The 25,353-nt window shown below is 40.6% G+C and overlaps 1 protein-coding gene across 1 annotated transcript; it reads left to right on the plus strand.

Annotated features, from left to right (window-relative positions):
- The first annotated feature begins 9,728 nt into the window (after window positions 1-9,728).
- LOC307125017 (nuclear factor 7, ovary-like) lies at window positions 9,729-25,029 on the plus strand. Its single transcript, XM_079814623.1, has 6 exons — window positions 9,729-10,361; window positions 12,437-12,532; window positions 12,882-13,112; window positions 13,343-13,365; window positions 13,447-13,565; window positions 24,138-25,029. The coding sequence occupies exons 1-6, from the start codon at window positions 9,969-9,971 to the stop codon at window positions 24,617-24,619; spliced, it is 1,344 nt and encodes a 447-aa protein (XP_079670749.1). The 5' UTR covers window positions 9,729-9,968; the 3' UTR covers window positions 24,620-25,029.
- The last annotated feature ends 324 nt before the right edge of the window (window positions 25,030-25,353 follow it).

The raw sequence follows: 25,353 nt of genomic DNA on the forward strand, positions 1-25,353 counted from the left end.
GCCTCAGTTTCCGTTGTTTCATCGTCTGGTATCGTCTTTTCTTTATGTGGTTGTTCATTAGTTTGCTCCTGTGATCTTCTTTATGTTACTTTGTGGAATAAAAAAGAAGTGTTTGTTTGACTTCTCCTGTGTTGTGCGATTATTACAGCCACAGTGTGACAATTGGGCTATTTTTTATATATTTTACCCAGGGGCTGGTTGAATATAAATAACCCAGAAATGGTTGTTTTTAAACCAACATTTTTAGAGTGATGTTTAGATTATAACAAAGGGTAAAATTAATGATTATAAGATTATTATAAATGAGTAACACATTGATGACAGATAGAAAGAAGGAAAGTACTTTTCTTTGACTTTAGCTGCAATCATAAAAAAGCATGATGGTATCTTAGTGTTTTTTTGGCATATATTACCGTGAAGACACTGCAAAAATATTTAAAGGAAACGATTCGATAAATAAAATTATAGATCACTTAATAATAAGTAATACATTTTCAGAGAACCTAACCTCTCCAGTCAATTCCCAACGGAAAAGAGCCGTAGAGTATGTTGGGAAATACACCACATATGGTGTTAAAAGTTTAAAACTGAAAAATAACTATTTATATCCTCAAGCTCCTTAAGTGAATACATGTGATGTGAGTGAGAGGATGCTGAGCATGTGTGTGCATATTACCCTGCTCGTTGAGAACAGTTATTAAAAGTTGAATTGAGAAGAATACAACTTCTTGTGCTCCTTGTCTTGAGGACATAACATTAACTTTATTCTGTGATTGGGCTGCAACTGATCACATGACTGAGATCCAGCACTACAGCAACACTGACAGAGACATATTAACACATCTTTCCTCAGACTGTTCAGTAAATAATTAATTTTCATGTTTTTTCTGTAACGATTGGAGACAATTTTAAGAATCTTTTTTTCCCTCAGGCTACTTACATTTTACCTGATTATTTCAGTGAAGTGTGTCTGATTATTATTAAGCAAATATAATACTCTACTGTACAGTCAAGTCAAGTCAAGTCAACTTTATTTATATAGCGCTTTTAACAATGCAGATTATTTCAAAGCAGCTTTACAGTGTTAAACAGCAAAATAAAGCAACATAATTTTATTCAGCCGTTTAGCCATTCTGGAGAAAACGGTGATGTCATCAGTTCATTTCAATTATCATACAGTGATAGTGTGGGCTTTAGATCAGTAATTAGATCAGTAATTTAGTTTATATGGTTAATTTAGTTTAATAATTAGATTTATTTGGATATTTAGTTGAAAAATTTAGAAAAATGTAGTGTCCCCAACTGAGCACGCCAAGCCAGAGGCAACAGTGGCAAGGAAACCAAAACCCCATCAAGTGACCTAATGGAGAAAAATAAACCTTGGGAGAAACCAGGCTCAGTCGGGTGCCAGTTCTCCTCTGGCCAATTAACAAACAGCGTATTATAATTGTTCTGGCAACTTTACAGGTCAGAGGTCATAATAGATCGGAATATTCGAAGGATCGGAGGCAACACGCTGGAGACGGGTTTATTGAGGATGACATATCGATTTAAGAATTATTTAATTGTAATATTCAAACAATCTGAGTCAACACGCTGGAGACGGGTTTATTGAGGATGACATATCGATTTAAGAATTATTTAATTGTAATATTCAAACAATCTGAGTCAACACGCCGGAGACGGGTTTATTGAGATGCCGTGTCGATGAGGCAGTTGCAGGGGGAGTCTAATCACGGTCTCTGCAGACACTTCAGGGTCCTACGTTGGTCTTCTCTGGGCGCAGGTCCACCATCTGATCTGGATACGGCCCGGATCCGGCTGACTGCAGTAAACCTCGGGATAAACAGAGAGACTTACTTTAGCGTAGATGCCATTCTTCTGATGATGTAACGAGTACATCAGGTGTTATGGGAAGTGTTCCCGGTTCCGGCTGACCTAGTTAATGCAGCGTAACAATCATTTCATTGAAAAAGTGTTTTATGTGTATGCCACAGTAAAGAGATGTGTTTTTAGTCTAGATTTAAACTGACAGAGTGTGTCTGCTTCCCGAACAATGTTAGGAAGACTGTTCCAGAGTTTTGGAGCTAAATAGGAAAAGGATCGACCGCCTGCAGTTGATTTGGATATTCTCGGTATGATCAACTGGCCAGAATTTTGAGACCGCAGTAGACGTGATGGAGTATAATATGTTAAGAGCTCGCTCAAGTACTGGGGAGCTAAACCATTTAGTGCTTTGTAAGTAATAAGCAAGATTTTAAAATGTATGCAATGTTTAATAGGGAGCCAGTGCAGTGTTGACATAACTGGGCTAATATGGTCATACTTCCTGGTTCTAGTAAGAACTCGAGCTGCTGCATTTTGGACCAGCTGGAGTTTATTTATTAAGCAGGGCAACCACCCAGTAGAGCATTACAATAATCTAGACTTGAGGTCATGAACGCATGAACTAACTGTTCAGCATTTTGCATTGAAAGCATGTGCCGTAATTTAGATATATATAGATATATATTTAAGATGGTAGAATGCAATTTTACAGATGCTGGAAACGTGGCTTTCAAACGAAAGATTGGTATCAAAGAGCACACCCAGGTTCCTCACTGATGACGAGGACTTGACAGAGAAGCCATCAAGTGTTAGACAGTATTCTAGGTTATTACTTGTGGAGCTTTTTTCTCCAATAATTAAAAAATCTGTTTTTTTTCTGAATTGAGTTGCAGGAAATTACTGGTCATCCAATGTTTTATATCAGCTTTTAGGGCTGGATATTGACACAAATTTCACAATTTGATTCGATTTCGATTCACAAGCTTTCGATTCTATTCGATTTTCGATTCGATTCAATTCAATATCGATTACTTTAGATATATATCAGGTGTAATACATGGCCAATTTTCTCAAGGAAAACAAATCTCTGAACTATGTTGTAAACTATGGGAGTCAGTTGTACTACATTAGCCTACTAATATTGAAGGTAAACAATTAACTGATTTGTATACAAACACTTAAATTACATTAAATTATGTTTTTTTTTAAAATAATAATAAAGTTATACTATTAACTTTACAATTACATAATCATATTTCTACTCCAATTAGTTTTTTGAAATATAAACATTTGGCTGTCATAAAAACTTGCCAGATTTATTCATAGGCTACATACATGCATTAAATATTGAAGAACATTAAAAATGACAATGAATAGCCTATGTAATGTGGTGCATATAATTATAAAAATGCTCCACTCTAGAGTAAATTTTTCTAGCTAAAGCTGACTAACCGTTTATGGACACTGGATATGGTTTTTCTGAGGTAAATGTGATGTTACATGACACTGTTTACAAGCCATTTTACTTATGTCTTTCTGCGGTAGAAACACTGGCTATTCCATGTGACATGATACAGATTTCAGTAAGTTATCCTGTATCTTTTAACACACTTTCAGATGCTTATTCATTTTATTTTGCGCTGTAACTGGTATTAAGGCGGAAGAGAAGATCAGTTCATGTGCATTCCACGCTGCCGGTTCTCTTGAGCTGTGTTGCGGCAGAGCAATCTCACGCCACAGCGCCAAAGGGGTATTTATGCTTTCTGAGACTCTGTTTTATATCAGTAGTAATAAAGCACATAGAATATAGCTATTTATTGGATGGGAGGTGCGCTACAATGTTTATTTCATTCATTAACTGAAAACAGGATTACTAATCGATTCTTGGGATTTAAGATTCGATTGTTTTGTAAAATTGAGAATCGATTAAAATCGAGAAATCAATATTTTTTACCCAGCCCTATCAGCTATGCATTCCGTTAATCTTGTGAATTGGTAAGTTTCTTCAGGGCGTGAAGAAATATAGAGCTGAGTATCGTTAGCATAACAATGAAAACTAACGCCATGCTTCCTAATGATATCTCCCAGTGGTAGCATGTACACGGTGAAGAGCAACGGTCCTAGCACTGAGCCCTGCGGTACTCCATACTGAACTTGTGATCGGTGTGACATCTCTTCATTTACTGCTACAAACTGATAACGTCAGATAGGTATGATTTAAACCATGCCAATGCAATTCCACTAATGCCTACATAATTTTATGAGTCTATTCAGAAGAATGTTGTGGTCGATAGTATCAAATGTAACGCTAAGATCGAGTAACACTAATAGAGAGATACAGCCATGATCGGATGACAAGAGTAAATCATTTGCAACTCTGATGAGAGCAGTCTAAGTACTATGATACGGTCTAAATCCTGACTGGAAATCCTCACAGATACCATTTCTTTCTAAAAAGGAACATAATTGTGAAGACACTGCCTTTTCAAGTATTTTTGACAGAAAGGGTAGATTTGAGACTGGCCTATAATTGACTAATTCTGTAGTTGCGTTTTTTTAATAAGTGGTTTAATAATAGCCAACTTAAAAGTTTACCTATCCTAATGACAAAGATGAATTAATGATATTAAGAAGAGGATCTATGACCTCTGGTAGCATCTCTTTTAATAGCCTAGTTGGTATAGGGTAGAGCATACATGTTGTTGATTTTGATGATTTAACGAGTTTAGCCAATTCTTCTTCTCCTATAGCAGTGAATGAGTGTAATTTTTTTTTTTTTCACTTGTAACATGGCTAGAGGATGTTTGAGAACTACATGCTCGTCATCAATGCTACTGGAGATGCCTGGCCAAAAGCCAGAAAACGGGCTTTGCTTCTTCACTGTCTCGGAACTGAAGGTCAGAGACCATTTTACACACTGCCCAATACCGGTGATAATCTGGCCGATGCCATTAAAGCGTTGGAGGAGCACTTCATTCCTAAAAGAAATGTGGTCGTGGAAAGACATGCCTTCATGAAACGAGTGCAGAGAACAGATGAAACGGTAATGCAATACATTGCTGCATTGCGAGATTTGTCTACAACTTGTGAATTTAATGATACTCTTGATGATACGCTGCGTGACCAGCTTGTAGAAAACATTGCTAACCCTCACATTCGCGAACAATTATTACTGGAATCTAAATTGACACTGGAGAATGCAATTACAATTGCCACACAGCTAGAGGCCGCTGATGTGCAGGCAAAATCCATGGTTACAAGCAGTTCTGCTCCAGTACAATCCATACATGCTACTTCTACAACTGGAAGACAGCAAGGCCAAAATTAAAGCACGTACCTCATCAAAACTCTCTGCTTCTGCTCCCTAAGCTCGTACAGACTTCCGCTGTGGTTCTGATGGACATCTGGCAAACGCACGGAATTGCCCCGCTGCATCTGCTAAATGTAAGAATTGCAATAAGACTGGACATTTTGCACAAGTCTGCCATTCTGCTCCTACTCATTCAGTGCATTCAGTTGACTTACCAGAGGTCTGTATTCTTTGTCTACCTGGAGCAACTGACCGTTTGATGTGTAATGTGACCATAAATGCTACACCTGCTGCTACACCTGTGTCTCTTCAACTCACTGTAGACTCTGGTTCATCAGTCTCCATTCTGCCAAAACAACTGTACGAGCAGCATTTTCACACTGTGCGATTACAAGCTCCTACTGTGAGTTTAGTAACTTACTTGCAGGAGCCAATTTCAGTGCTTGGATGTTTACCTGCCATGGTATCTAAGTATGGCTTTACTTGTCCTGCACACTTCTTCATTGTTGACAATGGCACAGCTTTGCTTGGCATGGACCTGATCAAGGGACTACAGCTTCTATTTGATGGACACGCTGTCCTGCCGCCGTCCCAACCTGCTTCAGTTTGTGCCCTCTCCACTCCTCCATCTAAGCAAACTGCATTGGGCTGTGTAAAAACGTTTACACACAAGGTTAACATTTCTGACTCTGTACCTCCTGTCAGATATAAACTGTGTCGCTTACCTTTTTCTGTGAGAGATGCTGTTTCCGCAGAACTGGAACAACTTTTACATGCAGGTGTAATTGAAAGAGTTGACTCCTCTCCATGGGTTTCTCCGACTTTTGTGGTCCAAAAGAAAACGAGGGGGATCTGCATGTGTGTGGATCTGCGAGGGCCCAACAAGGCAGTTATAGTTTACAGCTTTCCATTGCCACACATGGAGGAGATGATGACATTACTGCAAGGTGCAACTGTATTCTCAACTATAGATTTGGAAAGTGCAGATCATCAAGTACCTCTTCATGAAGACAGCCGGGACCTCACTGCATTCATTACACACGACGGCCTCTTCAGGTTATGCAGGGTACCTTATGGCTTGGCATCTGCTCCATCTGCATTTCAGAAGATTATGGTTGTCATTCTAAAAGGACTCTTTTAGAGATTATCTAGATGACACCATCGTGTGGGGACGCTCGCTAGAGGAGCATGATCAAGCGCTAGAGAATGTGCTGCAACGTCTCAAAGATGCTGGGTTGGTGCTGAATGAGTCTAAATGTCAGTTCAGAAAGCAGAGCTTGACGTTTTTAGGTCATATGGAGACGTCACAGGGTATTCAGCTGAATCAGGAACATCTCTCTGCAATAACTGATGCACCTGCTCCATCGGATGCTGTTCAGTTGCGTTCTTTGCTGGGCCTCCTCTCCTGGTACAACAAATTAATTCCAAATTTTGCTTCTGTAGTGATGCCTCTGCGTGCGTGCCTGAGAGATGAGAGTGGATTTCACTGGTCGGATGAAGCTCAACAAAGCTTAACTAATGCAAAAAAGCCACTTGTACACAGTCCTGCTCTTGCACTGTTTGACCCAGGGCTGCCAGTGGTCATTTCTACTGACGCGTCTGCTTATGGACTAGGTGTCTTCACACAAACATGCACTGATGGTCAAGAACCTACTGTTGCTTTTGCATCCAGAAAACTCACCTCAGCCGAACAGAAGTACTCCACTGTTGAAAAGGAGGCTCTGGTGTGTGTTTGGGCAGTGGAAAAGTAAAGGACAAACTTGTGGGGTTGCAGATTTACTCTGCGGACTGGCCATCAAGCCTTAACAACGCTGCTGACCACAAAAGGGACTTATAGAGCTGGTATGCGCTTAGCTCGGTGGGCTGCTCGGTTACTCTATTTTAATTACACGGTTGAGTATCATGCTGGATCTGAAAATTACACTGCAGATTGTTTGTCTCGTTTGCCCCTGCCTCTTACTTCAGATGCTGAGTCTGATACAGAGCCTGAGTTTGTTGCTTTACTGTCCGACTGCCATATCGCAGGATGAATTTGCTGCTGCCTCTGCTCGCTGTTCTGAACTTTTTGCACTGTGCACACAAAATGAGTGTGGATGGCCTTCATCTCCTGCTGCTTTGGATCCTGTCTTACTTCCCGTACTACAAACTAAGACCTGAGTTCAGTGTGCAAGGTGATCTTGTGTTCAGGGGATCTAGACTGGTGGTACCTGGGGAACTACGCGAGTCGCTGTTCTGCATTGCACATGAGGGCCATCAGGGGATTGTGAGAACAAAACAACGCCTGTGTGAAATTTATTGGTGGCCAAAAATGGACACACTGGTGGAAGAAAAAATTGCGCCTGTCAGTTATGCCTTTCTTTGGATAAAACGGCAAAAACTTCTGCTGTCCCACTCCAGCCTGTTCCTTTACCCTCTGCACCTTGGGAAAAACTGGCCCTTTTGAAACTGCTGTCTGGGACTGTCGATATGCTCTGACACTCACTGACTATTAAAGTAAATGGCCAGAGGCAGCCTTTACTGCGTCTATTGCAACAAAACAGGTGACTGCATTTCTTACCTCTGTCTTCAGTAGATTCTGGTAACTGATAATGGGCCTCAGTTCACTTCACCAGAGTTGGCTGCGTTCCTGAAAGAGAGAGACATTAAACACATTCGCACATCAGTGTATCATCCTGCTGCAAATGGAGCTATTGAACGCTTCCACAGAGTGCTCAAAAGCACAATTCAATCGGCAGTTCTTCAGTCCGCACCATGGAAAGCAACAGTGACTGACTTCCTGCAGATCTATCGTGCTTCACCTCATGCTGTGACAGGTGTTTCCCCCTTCGAATTACTTCATGGAAGGAAAATATGTACTCGCCTCAATGTCCTTAAACCCTCACCTTCTGGTCATGAGCCAAGTTGTGAAATCCCGTTTTGACCACAAGCATCGAATACATCATTCCGCTTTCCAAAAAGGGGATAAAGTGCGCATAAAAAGGTCAGTACATCTACCAAAAACTCACCCAAAATTCACTCCTCCAGTTCAGGTTCGGAAAAAAGTTGGTTCTTACACCTACCGCTTGGATGACGGAAAGAGACGGCATGCATCATGTCTTGCACCCGTGCCGAATAATGCACTGGATAATGGACTGACTAACAAGGCTGAAGACTTGATTCCTTCTCCTGTTCCAGTGTCTGGACATTCAATGGTTTCTGATACGTCAAAGACGTGAGCCAGGTTGGCTAAAGGACTATGTCTATTAGTCACAGAAACTGACATACGCACACACACACACACACACACACACACACACACAGAAACATTCAAGTACTGAATAGTAGTTTCAAATGTTATTTTGCATCCATTTAATGAGTTACTTTGTGTATATTACTTGGTGTATATTTCATATACAAGTGAAAATGTTGATACAGTACTGTTTTGATGTTCTTTATTTCTGTTGCATGTCAATTGTTGGCTACAGAAATAATTAAGTTAACTAAGAGGGGAATATGTGATGTCCTTATATTAGTGCACCACTAGATGACACTCGAGCTCCTTAAGTGAATACATGTGATGTAGAGTGAGTGAGAGGATGCTGAGCATGTGTGTGCATATTACCCTGCTCGTTGAGAACAGTTATTAAAAGTGAATTAAGGAGATTGCCATTTCTTGTGCTCCTTGTCTTGAGGACATAACATTAACTTTATTCTGTGATTGGGCTGCAACTGATCACATGACTGAGATCCAGCACTACAGCAACACTGACAGAGACATATTAACACATCTTTCCTCAGACTGTTCAGTGAATAATTAATTTTCATGTTTTTTCTGTAACGATTGGAGACAATTTTAAGAATCTTTTTTCCCCCAGGCCACTTACATTGTACCTGATTATTTCAGTGAAGTGTGTCTGATTATTATTAAGCAAATATAATATTTTTCTCACTGAACATCATTCATTGTACACACATTTATTTCAATTCTTGATGTAAATGAATAATTGTTTTATTTCAGTTATAGTGGTTAAATGATCATTTTTTTGTTGAGATCAATGAATGTAGAAGGCTCTTGCTAATCCACAAAAATGTTAATGAATTTAAAACAGTATAGATGAGTGGCTGTGTTCATTATGAGGTGCTGGAGGAGTGTTTTCAGAGGTGAACATGTTGGGATCTGCCAGTGAGGAAGCTCAGTGTCCCGTTACACAGCACAGGAGGTTATGCAGATGAGATTTGAGCTCATGATAGTGTTAAATGCCAAACTGTACACTAAAGTAATCAGGCACAACTGTCCTTATTCTCCAAGTGGGTTATAATTTTGTGAATGGTAAATGAAACTGCATCCTCTGTGGATCTGTCTGTCCTGGACACAAACTGTAGTGGGTCAAATGACTCTGGGTTGGTTCCCAGGATGCATTTCTTAATAAGGCTCTCAAAACCCTTCATGAGAACCGGGGTTGATAAGAGCCGCTGGTCTGCAGGCGTTAAGACAAGAGACTTTCTGTGGGACAGGGATGATAGTGGAGGACTTGAAGCAGAAAGAAACTGCAGTCAGTGTGAGGGAAATACTGAACAAACACACTCATAAGATCAGAAACTCCACCCTCTTACAACACTTACCAGGAAGAGACGCACTTACCAGAAAGAACACTGACTTTGTCTCGACAAAAGCCACAAACAATCAGCGATCAATGAAGAAAGAAGAGGAAATATTTTCAAGAAGGATTTTAAATTGAATTTGTTTCTGAACAGACAGCAGATCTTTGTGAATCTCAGTGTTATTCATTTTTGAAACCTTGATTCAGAAAGTGAAAGTAAAGTTCAGATTGCTGGAGCTCAAACAGAGAAAATGGCTTCACTGTCTGAAGATGATTTCTCTTGTCCTGTGTGTCATGAAATCTTCAAGGATCCTGTTGTTCTGTCCTGTAGTCACAGTTTCTGTAAAGAGTGTCTTCAACAGTTCTGGAGAACCAAAGAAACTCAGGAGTGTCCCGTCTGCAGGAGATTGTCAACACATGAACCTCCATGTAATCTTGTGTTAAAAAACTTGTGTGAGTTTTTCCTGAAGGAGAGAAATGAGAGGCGTTCATCAGGAACTGAGGAGCTCTGCAGTTTACACAGTGAGAAACTCAAACTCTTCTGTCTGGAGGACAAACAGCCGGTGTGTTTAGTGTGCAGAGATTCACAACAACACGACAATCACAAATTCAGACCCATCAGTGAAGTGGTTTCATCATATAAGGTAAGACAGATTTACAGATAAACACTAGTTTAAACTTACAGTATGTATTATATATGTTACGACCGCTAGGGGTCAGCCGTAACAGGAAAAGAAAGAGAGTCTCACTACCAGAGAGAAGTCGAATAACAAGTGTTTTATTAACAATAAGGGTTTAGCTTCAGGGGTAGACAAGGCCAAAATAACAAACAAAACAAACTTCTTTTTAGAAACTAAATTAAAGAAAACAAAAATACAGTTAACTTCCCCAACTCCCATAAACAAAGTGTAAAAGAGGTACAAATTAATTGGCGTCAAACCCCCTACCTCCCTTAATTAGACAAAAATAATTTACAAAAATATTTACAAATGTATAAACAAAGTTTTGTGGCAAGCAAATCAGAATCGGCAACCAGGGCAATAGTCAGAAAAACTGGAGTATCAAACGTAACAAACACTCTCCCAGTTTCACTAAACACTAACAATCTCTCTGGCACGACAGTCTTACTCAAACGATGATGTCTGATAAGGCAGTGAGGCAACAAGTCATGCCTAGGTTATTGAACGCAGCAGAAGAGTGTTTGAGGCGGTCCTTATATCAGGCAAGGCAAGTTTATTTGTATAGCACATTTCATACACAGTGCAATTCAAAGTGCTTTACACAGAAATTTAATTAAAATATTTGTAAGTGAATAATAAAAAAAAAAATATATATATATATATATATATATATATATATATATATATATATATATATATATATATATATATATATATATATATATATATATATATATAGTATAATCCTTATCTGGAGTGGAAGAAAAATGAGAGTCAGGTTTACGTTAAAAGTATTTGTCAGGTAACTTTGCGTTTAAACATTACCCTTACAGACAAATCTTCCTGGACTGAACCACCAGGGCTATCTCAGATCTATCCGTCAGAGCAGATCTAAACGGGTCGTCCTCGCGCTGGAGGGATTTCGATTTATAGCACTCCCGTTTGTCAACCTCTTCCACCCAGACAGCCTTAACAAAATAATAAAAATAAAACTAAAAATAAAAACAGGGTTAAATTGAAACATAAATTAAAGTGCAATCAGTCAGACGTACAGTAGCACAGCTCATTCAGTAAATGCACAGCTAAACAGATGTGTTTTGAGTCTGGATAGATGTGCACAGATGTGTTTTGAGTCTGGACAGATCTGCACAGATGTGTTTTGAGTCTGGACAGATGTGCACAGATATGTTTTGAGTCTGGACAGATGTGCACAGATATGTTTTGAGTCTGGACAGATGTGCACAGATGTGTTTTGAGTTTGAACAGATGTTTACAGATGTGTTCTGAGTCTGAACAGATGTGAACAGATGTGTTTTGAGTCTGGACAGATGTGCACAGATATGTTTTGAGTCTGGACAAATGTGCACAGATGTGTTTTGAGTCTGGACAGATGTGCACAGATGTGTTTTGAGTCTGGATTTGAAAGTGTCTACTGTTGGAGCACATCTAATCTGTTCAGAAAGCTGGTTCAGCTGCGGCTGGCATAATAGCTAAAATCAGACTCTCCTTGCTTTGAGTGAACCCTTGGTATTTCTAACTGACTTGATCCTGATGATCTGAGTGATCTGTTGGGTTTGTATTTAATCAGCATATCTGCAGTGTATTTAGGTCCTAGGTCATTGAGTGATTTATAAACAAGTAATAATACTTTAAAATCTATTCTAAATGTAACTGGAAGCCAGTGTAAAGACCTGAGGACTGGTGTGATATGGTCATGTGTTCTGGTTCTGCTCAGAGTTCTGTATGAGCTGCTGCTGTCTAATGGTCTTATTGGGAAGGCCGGTGAGAAGACCATTACAATAGTCCACCCTACTGGTGATAAAAGCATGAACGAGTTTCTCTAAGTCTTGCCTGGAAACAAAACATATCAGGGTCAGGTGCTTGGCAGGACCAATCACAGTCTTTGACAGATTAGCACCCATCTGGAACACAAACATGTCTACACACAGTAGATAAACACAATCTCTCAGGTAACACATGTACAATCATATTACAGAAATATCTAGTATCTTGAACTTGATTTTCTCTTTAAATCCCAGGAGGAGCTCAAAACTGCACTGAAGTCCTTACAAGAGAAACTCAAACACAATAAAAACATTAAAGGAGAGTTTGAGAAAACAGTTCAACACATCAAGGTGAGGATTGAGTCAACTGACATGTTTACAAGTTTGATTAGAACTGATTTGTCATAATTACATGTTCCTTTATTGACTCAAACACACACACACACACACACACACACACACACACACACACACACACACACACACACACACACACACACACACACACTCACACACACTCTCACACACACACACACACACACACACACACACACACACACACACACACACACACACACACACACACACACACACACACACTAAAGTTGTAGTTCACTAACACACATTCCCCCACTCACTCTTCATGCTGCTCCAGAATCAGTTCTTTGAGATGATTGAAGTGAATGTGATGTGATTTCAGTCTCAAGCTGAGCACACAGAGCGTCAGATTAAACAGCAGTTTGAGAAGCTTCATCAGTTTCTCAGAGATGAAGAAGAAGCTACAATCACTGCACTGAGGGAGGAAGAGGAGCAGAAGAAGCAGATGATGAAGGAGAAGCTGGAGGAGATGAACAGACACATCTCAGCTCTTTCACACACAATCAAAGACATGGAGGAGATGATGAAAGCCAAAGACGCCTGCTTTCTGAAGGTCTGATTTCACATCATTGATTGATTGATTGATTGATTGATTGATTGATTGATTGATTGATTGATTGATTGGTTGATTGATTGATTGATTGATTGATTGATTGATTGATTGATTGATTGATTGATTGATTGATTGATTGATTGGTTGATTGATTGATTGATTGATTGATTGATTGATTGATTGATTGATTGATTGAGTTCTTGATGATCAATGGTGTGTTTGTTCTGCAGGAGTTTCCAGTCTCAATGGAAAGGTGAGTGATCTGCTGGTGTCTCTGGTCTCTCTGGTTCTGATCCAAAGCCACTGCAGTTCTGACTCCTGAATGTTCTTCCAGAGTCCAGATCTCACAGCCGGATCCACAGATGGCTTCTGGAGCTTTGATTCATGTGCCACGGTACTTGGGCAACCTGCCGTTCAGAGTCTGGAAGAAGATGCAGGACATCGTCCAATACAGTGAGTCTGGAGAAGATCTGAGCTCTCACACACACACTGGAAATCACACATGGGTTTCTCATGACACAAAAGCATGTGATTCTTGTGAATCTTCAGACTGAAACACTGAAGCTCAAATATAATATTGTGAACTCAATGAACTTCATATGTGTTTTTAAGATCCTCAAAGAGTTTCCATTATGATGGTTTTACTAGAGGAACTATTGACAGTCTCTCGAGATCATGGAGAAAGTTATTAATTTCAAAATCTTCTCAGATTCACAACATAAAATTATTTCTTATTCTGTAACTTGAGAAAAAAAGTGAAGAATATTTTGTATTCCATAAATTGCTACTTTTCTAATGTTTCTTAAGACAAAACTGAAGAATTCGAAATCTTATAAAGAATGTCCTTAAAATCATATTGTTATATTATGAACTATATTGATCAGATATACCTTGAGCACATCATTAAATCTGTAAAAAAGTCCACCCTTCACAAATGGGTTGTAAACAAGATATCAGTGAGGGAGGCTGCAGAGATGCGATTGTATAGAGTTATTAACATTTAAATTAGCCAGAAGTGCCATTAACAGTTTTGTGGATTGTGTGCGCGCAACTGATTGTAAATATTTCGCGTCATTAGTGATTATTGCTAAGAGACAGGAAAGAGCGCTACCGCGCACTCCGCGTGAATGTTTACAGTAATAATTTGGTTTGCACATTATGTTGTTGCGTAAATACCTTGTATTAATGCCATATAATCTCACTGTGTTCTTTATCAGTAAAGTATTTGATGCTGCGCTTGTATTGTATAGACTTTAAAGTGTCTCAGGGAACATGTACCAGCATGTTATTCATACAAGTTTGACGCATGCGCAACCAAATAAATAATCTTGAAGTACAGACTGGTGTGAGACATAATGTTCTGACCGGACATCCTGTAGCCGTTCATTTACTCCCAACCAGGAATATAAAAGAGTGAAGAGCAGTTTTTACAAAATCCCTTATATTATTTTACTTATATATCCCTTCTATTTCCATATATTTATGGTCTATATATTGAAAAATATATGGGAAAATATATTATGTTAATGTGTTAGAGTATATAGAATAATACAGTGTGTGTCTATATATATATATATATATATATATATATATATATATATATATATATATATATATATATATATATATATATAGGGGAGAGCGGGGCACAACCTAATGCTTTTTGACTTTCTCAGTTTGTGTAAATCCACTTGGGGTTCAGAGTATTTGTTGTTTCTCACATTAATTGCACATGTCTAGTACAATTCAGTGGCCCATTTTACCTGAAACAGTGGCCCATTTTACCTGAAACAGTGGCCCAATTTACCTGAAACAGCGGCCCATTTTACCTGAAACAGCAACCCATTTTACCTGAAACAGTGGCCCATTTTACCTGAAACAGTGGCCCATTTTACCTGAAACAGCGGCCCATTTTACCTGAAACAGTGGCTCATTTTACCTGAAACAGTGGCCCATTTTACCTTAAACAACGGCCCATTTTACCTTAAACAGCGGCCCATTTTACCTGAAACAGCGGCCCATTTTACCTGAAACAGCGGCCCATTTTACCTGAAACAGCGGCCCATTTTACCTTAAACAGTGGCCCATTTTACCTGAAACAGTGGCCCATTTTACCTGAAACAGTGGCCCATTGGTTACCTGAAACAGCGGCCTATTGGTTACCTGAAACAGCGGCCCATTTTACCTAAAACAGTGGCCCATTTTACCTGAAACAGTGGCCCATTGGTTACCTGAAACAGCGGCCTATTGGTTACCTGAAACAGCGGCCCATTTTACCTGAAACAGTGGCCCATTGGTTAACTGAAACAGCGGCCTATTGGTTACCTGAGACAGCGACCTATTGGTTACCTGAAACAGCGGCCCATTTTACCTGAAACAGCGGCCCATTTTACCTGAAATAGTGGCCCATTTTACCTGAAACAGTGGCCCATTTTACCTGAAACAGCGGCCCATTTTACCTGAAACAGCGGCCCATTTTACCTCAAACAGCGGCCCATTTTACCTCAAACAGCGGCCCATTCTACCTGAAACAGCGGCCCATTTTACCTGAAACAGTGGCCCATTTTACCTGAAACAGTGGCCCATTGGTTACCTGAAACAGCGGCCTATTGGTTACCTGAAACAGCGGCCTATTGGTTACCTGAAACAGCGGCCCATTTTACCTGAAACAGCGGCCCATTTTACCTGAAACAGTGGCCCATTTTACCTGAAACAGCGGCCCATTGGTTACCTGAAACAGCGGCCCATTTTACCTGAAAGAGCGGCCCATTTTACCTGAAACAGCGGCCCATTTTACCTGAAACAGCGGCCCATTTTACCTTAAACAGTTGCCCATTTTACCTGAAACAGTGGCCCATTTTACCTGAAACAGTGGCCCATTGGTTACCTGAAACAGCGGCCTATTGGTTACCTGAAACAGCGGCCCATTTTACCTCAAACAGCGGCCCATTCTACCTGAAACAGCGGCCCATTTTACCTGAAACAGTGGCCCATTTTACCTGAAACAGTGGCCCATTGGTTACCTGAAACAGCGGCCTATTGGTTACCTGAAACAGCGGCCTATTGGTTACCTGAAACAGCGGCCCATTTTACCTGAAACAGCGGCCCATTTTACCTGAAACAGTGGCCCATTTTACCTGAAACAGCGGCCCATTGGTTACCTGAAACAGCGGCCCATTTTACCTGAAACAGCGGCCCATTTTACCTGGAACAGCGGCCCATTTTACCTGAAACAGCGGCCCATTTTACATTAAACAGTGGCCCATTTTACCTGAAACAGTGGCCCATTGGTTACCTGAAACAGCGGCCTATTGGTTACCTGAAACAGCGGCCCATTTTACCTGAAACAGTGGCCCATTTTACCTGAAACAGTGGCCCATTGGTTACCTGAAACAGCGGCCTATTGGTTACCTGAAACAGCGGCCCATTTTACCTGAAACAGTGGCCCATTGGTTAACTGAAACAGCGGCCTATTGGTTACCTGAAACAGCGGCCCATTTTACCTGAAACAGCGGCCCATTTTACCTGAAACAGCGGCCCATTTTACCTGAAACAGTGGCCCATTTTACCTGAAACAGCGGCCCATTTTACCTGAAACAGCGGCCCATTTTACCTGAAACAGCGGCCCATTTTACCTCAAACAGCGGCCCATTCTACCTGAAACAGCGGCCCATTTTACCTGAAACAGTGGCCCATTTTACCTGAAACAGTGGCCCATTGGTTACCTGAAACAGCGGCCTATTGGTTACCTGAAACAGCGGCCCATTTTACCTGAAACAGTGGCCCATTTTACCTGAAACAGCGGCCCATTGGTTACCTGAAACAGCGGCCCATTGGTTACCTGAAACAGCGGCCCATTGGTTACCTGAAACAGCGGCCCATTTTACCTGAAACAGCGGCCCATTTTACCTGAAACAGCGGCCAATTTTACCTGAAACAGCGGCCCATTTTACCTGAAACAGCGGCCCATTTTACCTGAAACAGCGGCCCATTTTACCTGGAACAGTGGCCCATTTTACCTGAAACAGTGGCCCATTTTACCTGAAACAGCGGCCCATTTTCCCTGAAACAGCGGCCCATTTTACCTGAAACAGCGGCCCATTTTACCTGAGACAGTGGCCCATTTTACCTGAAACAGTGGCCCATTTTACCTGAAACAGTGGCCCATTGGTTACCTGAAACAGCGGCCTATTGGTTACCTGAAACAGCGGCCCATTTTACCTCAAACAGCGGCCCATTCTACCTGAAACAGCGGCCCATTTTACCTGAAACAGTGGCCCATTTTACCTGAAACAGTGGCCCATTGGTGGCCCATTTTACCTGAAACAGCGGCCCATTGGTTACCTGAAACAGCGGCCCATTTTACCTGAAACAGCGGCCCATTTTACCTGAAACAGCGGCCCATTTTACCTTAAACAGTGGCCCATTTTACCTGAAACAGTGGCCCATTGGTTACCTGAAACAGCGGCCCATTTTACCTGAAACAGCGGCCCATTTTACCTGAAACAGTGGCCCATTTTACCTGATACAGTGGCCCATTGGTTACCTGAAACAGCGGCCTATTGGTTACCTGAAACAGCGGCCCATTTTACCTGAAACAGTGGCCCATTGGTTAACTGAAACAGCGGCCTATTGGTTACCTGAAACAGCGGCCCATTTTACCTGAAACAGCGGCCCATTTTACCTGAAACAGTGGCCCATTTTACCTGAAACAGCGGCCCATTTTACCTGAAACAGCGGCCCATTTTACCTGAAACAGCGGCCCATTTTACCTCAAACAGCGGCCCATTCTACCTGAAACAGCGGCCCATTTTACCTGAAACAGTGGCCCATTTTACCTGAAACAGTGGCCCATTGGTTACCTGAAACAGCGGCCTATTGGTTACCTGAAACAGCGGCCCATTTTACCTGAAACAGTGGCCCATTTTACCTGAAACAGCGGCCCATTGGTTACCTGAAACAGCGGCCCATTGGTTACCTGAAACAGCGGCCCATTGGTTACCTGAAAAACAGCGGCCCATTTTACCTGAAACAGCGGCCCATTTTACCTGAAACAGCGGCCCATTTTACCTGGAACAGTGGCCCATTTTACCTGAAACAGTGGCCCATTTTACCTGAAACAGCGGCCCATTTTCCCTGAAACAGCGGCCCATTTTACCTGAAACAGCGGCCCATTTTACCTGAGACAGTGGCCCATTTTACCTGAAACAGTGGCCCTTTTTACCTTAAACAGTGGCCCATTTTTCCTGAGACAGTGGCCCATTTTACCTGAAACAGTGGCCCATTTTTCCTGAAACAATGGCCCATTTTACCTGAGACAGTGGTCCATTTTTCCTGAAACAGTGGCCCATTTTACCTGAGACAGTGGCCCATTTTACCTGAAAAAGCGGCCCATTTTACCTGAAACAGCGGCCCATTTTACCTGAAACAGCGGCCCATTTTACCTCAAACAGCGGCCCATTCTACCTGAAACAGCGGCCCATTTAACCTGAAACAGTGGCCCATTTTACCTGAAACAGTGGCCCATTGGTTACCTGAAACAGCGGCCTATTGGTTACCTGAAACAGCGGCCTATTGGTTACCTGAAACAGCGGCCTATTGGTTACCTGAAACAGCGGCCCATTTTACCTGAAACAGTGGCCCATTTTACCTGAAACAGCGGCCCATTGGTTACTTGAAACAGCGGCCCATTGGTTACCTGAAACAGCGGCCCATTTTAACTGAAACAGCGGCCCATTTTACCTGAAACAGCGGCCCATTTTACCTGGAACAGTGGCCCATTTTACCTGAAACAGTGGCCCATTTTACCTGAAACAGCGGCCCATTTTCCCTGAAACAGCGGCCCATTTTACCTGAAACAGCGGCCCATTTTACCTGAGACAGTGGCCCTTTTTACCTTAAACAGTGGCCCATTTTTCCTGAAACAGTGGCCCATTTTACCTGAGACAGTGGCCCATTTTACCTGAAACAGTGGCCCATTTTTCCTGAAACAGTGGCCCATTTTACCTGAAACAGTGGCCCATTTTACCTGAAACAGTGGCCCATTTTACCTGAAACTGCTCATGCAAAAAAAAAGTTGGCACAGCTGATGTTTTAAGAACTGTAGGGCTTAAATAATTATTATTTTTTTTACATAATTTCAACACAACATTATCAAAAACAGTGATTAATAATCATAAAAACACATGGAAAAGGCATATATGGTATTGTATTATTGTCCCAAGCGATTTACCAAAAAGTGGCCCAATTTAGCTGATATCACCCTATTGATCATACATATATGGAAACATATTTTCTTTCCATAGGGGATATGATGAGAAAATACTTCTTAAGATGTTGTTATTGGTATATTTGAGAACTTAATAATTGTTCAATAATGAATGAATCCTGAATCCATTTTGAAAGGGTTTCTAGAAGAAGTGCTTCATGAATCTTCATATTTCCATGTTTCAGAAACACAATGATGAGGGTCTGTTCAGATAATGATGTGTTTACCAGAAGAACCTGCTTCAGTTACACTGAGATTTATTACATCTGAAAATATTAACATGATTGATTATTCATAACTGACACAAACACAACTGACATAAACAAAGTATTTAACACACACAGACACACACACACACACACACACACACACACACAGACAGACACACACAGACACACACACACACACACACACACACACACACACACACACACACACACACACACACACATCAGTTTCTCTTGATGAGACACAAATGTTTGAATCACACATTTAATGTTTGTCTCTGATGCCATTAAACACTGATGTGAACTTCAGTTGTTTGTTGAAGAATAGACCAGGAGACGTCGGATCAAGACAGAATTATTCTTTTAATGAGAACCTTCTGTGCTGCAGGTCGTCCGAAAACAGTCTGATTTCACAGCACAAGATAATGCAATTTATCTACATTTCATGGGAAGTGGTTCTACAGCAGAGGAGGAGACATTCAAACAAAAGAATGCATATGTTGTGTAGGTAAAAGACACACCCTACTATGAAATCCCTACCAGTCCCATTGAATCAGCATAGCTATTCGCATGCTGATACTAGCCAGGCCAAAGATCCATAAAAGATCAATGTCTGGGCTGGGCTCCCAAAGGTGGGCTTTGACTCATTTAAAACACAATAGAGAATAACAGGTCTGGCAGGAAAGGAGACTCTTGTTAGAGCCTTTGAAGTCAGTAAAACAGGTCTGGGAGATTTGCGTAGCAGACTAATTCATCTGACATCATCATGTTTACCTAAAATCCTAAATGCAATGTACTTTCTAAAATTTGTAATCCCACAATTCCCCCCTTTGGGAGTTCTAATAACTCCCACATAATACAAATTTAAACCTTCATCAGTCCATTCTGTAGCTTATGTTTGTTAACATCTTCTAGTCATGTAACTTGGAAAAAGTTACAGGCACATATCACTTGCTCTGTGTTGATTGTCTGTAGTGACGAATGACATGCTGCCACAGGAAACAAACATGCCACTAGGGTCCGTGTAGTTCATTACGGGCAATATTCTTTTGTGGTTGGAACAGTCCTGGTGAGTTCTTTGTTGACCTTACAGGTTTCCGAACCATGAAGAATTATCTTCAGTCATCTGAAAGATCAAGAATGTCTTGTTGGATTTTGTTCAAGAGTCCTTGACCACCATGTTTGTGCATAAGTGAGTCCTTGAATGCAGCCATCTTCTTTGTTGGTGGAAGGAGAGCAACCAGGGTGCACCTGCCATTGAACTGGCTGAGCAGGATGTTATATACAGACGTTCCTCCCATCATGTGCCACCCATGGGATTCCTGCTCCTACTGAAGGCAGGTGTGGCATGCAAACGTTCTTTCCAGCAAACAAGGTGTTTCTTGACATATTCATCAGCTCTGAGAATATGTTGTTTCTGGAGTCTACACTTTGTGCGATGTCGCAAGGCAATCTTGTAGTAGCAAGGCTACTAGTAGCAAGTAGTAGCAAGTCTTGATCATGTTGATGGAAGACTGAAGTTCCCGTAGATCATTTCTGCGTTGTGTATTTTTTTCTTTCGTGACAGTTGACTCTGTAATGTGTCTAGTTGTCCTTCAGAGGTTGTGGCTTCATACGCCAGTGAGGAAGTCTGTGCATATGGGTCTGGGGACAGCCATCAAGTGGTATCTGCACAAAGAAAAACAAAAGACAACAGAGCAGTATTTGTTCTAAAAGACAGCAAAACATCAGGGTTGTCTCATCTGTTCAATCGGAGTCTGCTATTGTTGTTCCTTCTTTCCCTATTTCTTAATTCCTGTGACACCTAAAGAAACAGTGAGGTAAGGATGGACTAGTGGATGGGGATGCCTACAAGGGAATCTTCGCCGCAGGTTTGGCCCCCGAATGCCTGTTGCATTCAGTTCTTTCCTGGGCTCCTCACTGATTTGTGTCCTACCCTATCCCTGTTGGTGGGGGAACAACTTTATAGTGTGACACATGACTCCAGGTTTTCCTTCCCTGGCACAAAACTGCAGCTGCTGTAATGTTACCTTCAATCACTTGAGCTGAACCCTCAACAAACAACTCCAATTCTGCATTCTCAATGGGAGTTTCTGCTATTTCATTCGTAGTTGCGTTTGTAACCGTAACACAATCATGAGTCATTTCATCCTCTAACAAAACTTCAGTCATTGCTGACATCATACATGAGGATGGGTTTGTGACTGGTGGACTCTGTAGAACAATGTTCGGGGCTGTGACGCTAAATTTCACTGAATCAACAGGCACATCAGATACTGATTGAATGGCTACATCTGTTTCAAAGAAAGCTTGCAAGTCAGGATTAGCGTTATCAGTCTGACTAACTTCATTCACATCAGTTTTCTCTTCAGCTTTGTTGAGGTTCAATTTCTTAGTCAAAGAAGCTACTCTAGCACAGAGTTCTTCGTTCTGTTTCTCTAGCTCTGAGATCTGCTGAGACTGTTGTCTAGCTAGCGCTAAAGCAAATTCTCTGTGACAACAAATAATGCCTTTCACATTGTTCTTGCGAATACATGCTCCTAAAACTTTTTTACATTCATCAATCGACCAATTCTTGTCCGGATGGATCTCATATTTCTGAGTTAGTTTTTGTCTAACTTTCTCGGTGACAATTAAATTCATCTGCACTCCTAACTGTGATATGAAATCACTGTCTGTCCACAGAGGAGCTGCGAGACCTCCTTTTTCAGTTGTGGGGGTCAGTCTAGGATTCTTCCTAAACATTTTTGAATTTCTTTGTTACCACACACACAAACACTCACTTCTCTGATCATTTCTTTGTTAACACAGCTCAACTATTGTTAACTTCCTTGACAAAAACAGAGGACAACACAAATATTAACTAAATGTTAATCTTCCCTGCTTGAAAAAACAGAGGATAACTCATCCCTAAAAAAACACTTTTTTAGAGGGTAACACAAATATTAGCTATGCTAATCTTCCCTATTTAAAACAGAACAATTATTAGTTTGTGAGGCTAATAACTTCCCTATTTGAAAAACAGAGGATAACTCATCCCTAAAAAAACAGACTTTTTTTTAGAGGGTAACACAAATATTAGCTAAATGCTAATCTTCCCTATTTAAAACAGAACAATTATTAGTTTGTGAGGCTAATAACTTCCCTATTTGACAAACAGAGGATAACTCATCCCTAAAAAACACTTTTTAGAGGGTAACACAAATATTAGCTAAATGCTAATCTTCCCTATTTCAAACAGAATTAGAGGGTAACACAAAACACAAATATTAGCTAAATGCTAATCTTCCCTATTTCAAACAGAACAATTATTAGTTTGTGAGGCTAATAACTTCCCTATTTGAAAAACAGAGGATAACTCATCCCTAAAAAACAAAACTTTTTTTTTTTTTAGAGGGTAACACAAATATTAGCTAAATGCTAATCTTCCCTATTTCAAACAGAATTAGAGGGTAACACAAAACACAAATATTAGCTAAATGCTAATCTTCCCTATTTCAAACAGAACAATTATTCGTTTGTGAGGCTAATCTTTTCTGTTTGATAACAGAGGATAACTTAGTTAACCAAGCCCTACAGCCGTCTGTTAACTCTTCCCTGGCAGCCAGAGGATAAACAAATTTGTACTGGTCTTTTTAAGGTTCTTTTGGATAGAGCAGCACTCACCACAACCCTTGGTTGAAAGATTCAGTCTGGAAAATCTTTGTTCAGCTGGAAGTTTCGCTCTGGATTCCAGTCTGGAACGTTGGCAGATCTTTTTCTTTGAGCTTGAAGTTTCAATCTGGATTTTAGGTGAGGAAGCTGGAAACTATATCCGGGTCACGGCACCATCTGTTGTGAACTTCAGTTGTTTGTTAAAGAATAGACCAGGAGACGTCGGATCAAGACAGAATTATTCTTTTAATGAGAACCTTCTGTGCTGCAGGTCGTCCGAAAACAGTCTGATTTCACAGCACAAGATAATGCAATTTATCTACATTTCATGGGAAGTGGTTCTACAGCAGAGGAGGAGACATTCAAACAAAAGAATGCATATGTTGTGTAGGTAAAAGACACACCCTACTATGAAATCCCTACCAGTCCCATTGAATCAGCATAGCTATTCGCATGCTGATACTAGCCAGGCCAAAGATCCATAAAAGATCAATGTCTGGGCTGGGCTCCCAAAGGTGGGCTTTGACTCATTTAAAACACAATAGAGAATAACAGGTCTGGCAGGAAAGGAGACTCTTGTTAGAGCCTTTGAAGTCAGTAAAACAGGTCTGGGAGATTTGCGTAGCAGACTAATTCATCTGACATCATCATGTTTACCTAAAATCCTAAATGCAATGTACTTTCTAAAATTTGTAATCCCACAACACTGATGATAAAAATGAGTGTGTAACTAAAAACACTGACAGTGATCAGAGGAAAATGTCTGATGTGTTTGATCAGGACGAGTGTCATAATTCATAATCATCTGTGATTGGTTCACTCTTGATCATTATATGAAGATCAGAATAAAAGCAGCTGTTGATTGTGTCTCATCAGCTCCTGTGATTCTGGATCCAAACACGGCAAATCCACATCTCGTCCTGTCTGATGATCTGACCAGTGTGAGAAACATCTGGGATAAACAACTGCTTCCTGATAATCCAGAGAGATTTGACCTTCATGACTGTGTTCTGGGTTCAGAGGGTTTTAACTCAGGAACACACCGCTGGGATGTGGAGGTTAATGAGAGTATAGTCTGGAGTCTTGGAGTAACTACAGCATCAAACCAGAGGAAGGGAGATGTTTTCTTTAACACTGATGTCTGGAGTGTGCAGTACGGACTGCCTGGGTCTGGTTTTCCTGTTAAACAGGATCTTGATCGTGTGAGAGTTGATCTGGACTATGACGGAGGAACGGTGTCATTCTCTGATCCTGTAACTAACACACATCTACACACATTCACAACCACCTTCACTCACACACTCTTTCCATGCTTCTGTTCTTCCTCTCTGAGGATCTTACCGGTCAATAGTCAGTAAACGTTACACCTGTAGGTCTGGATCGAGCTGATTTCATCTTTTACAGTGATCTATGTCTGTGTGTGTAAATCTTCTCAGAAATGTTCTTAAAGGGACAGTTCACCAACAAAAGATAATTCTGTCATCATTTACTCGCCCTCATGTCGTTCTAATCCTGTATGAGTTTCTTTCTTCTGATGAACACAGAAGCAGATATTTTGAAGAATGTGTGTAATCAAACAGTTTCTGATCCCCATGACTAACATAGTATGAATAAATTACCATAATAAAGAACAGAAAGGTGTCCAAACTTGTGCCTGTATATTTCCTCCATGAATATTGGCTTGCTGTCAGTGATAGACAGTGTCAGTGATGTTGAGCTGGTGCGTCTCCTCTCCTCTCTCTGGGAAAAGACTGGATGTGTTCACTGTAAAAAAAAAGAAATTGTAAAAAGAAGGTAAATGACTGTCAGCTGCGGCTGCCAAACAAAAAACATAAAATTAAAGTAAAATATCTTAATTCAAATAAAGTGCAAAAACAATAATTTTACAGAAATTTACATTAAAAGTTATTTTACAGATTTTTTTCCTTGTTTAAATTAAAGCTACACTGTGTAACTTTTGTAGTTTATTCTTAGCTAAAAACACTTAATATATACAAAAATATATGTGCTCATTAATGTATATTTACTTCTTTCAAGTAATGAAGTATTCTCGTAAGTTTATAATAGTTTTCTAAAGTAACCTCATCACTTG

Source organism: Gobio gobio (assembly GCF_949357685.1).
Source record: "Gobio gobio genome assembly, chromosome: 1".
Taxonomy (NCBI): Eukaryota; Metazoa; Chordata; class Actinopteri; order Cypriniformes; family Gobionidae; genus Gobio; species Gobio gobio.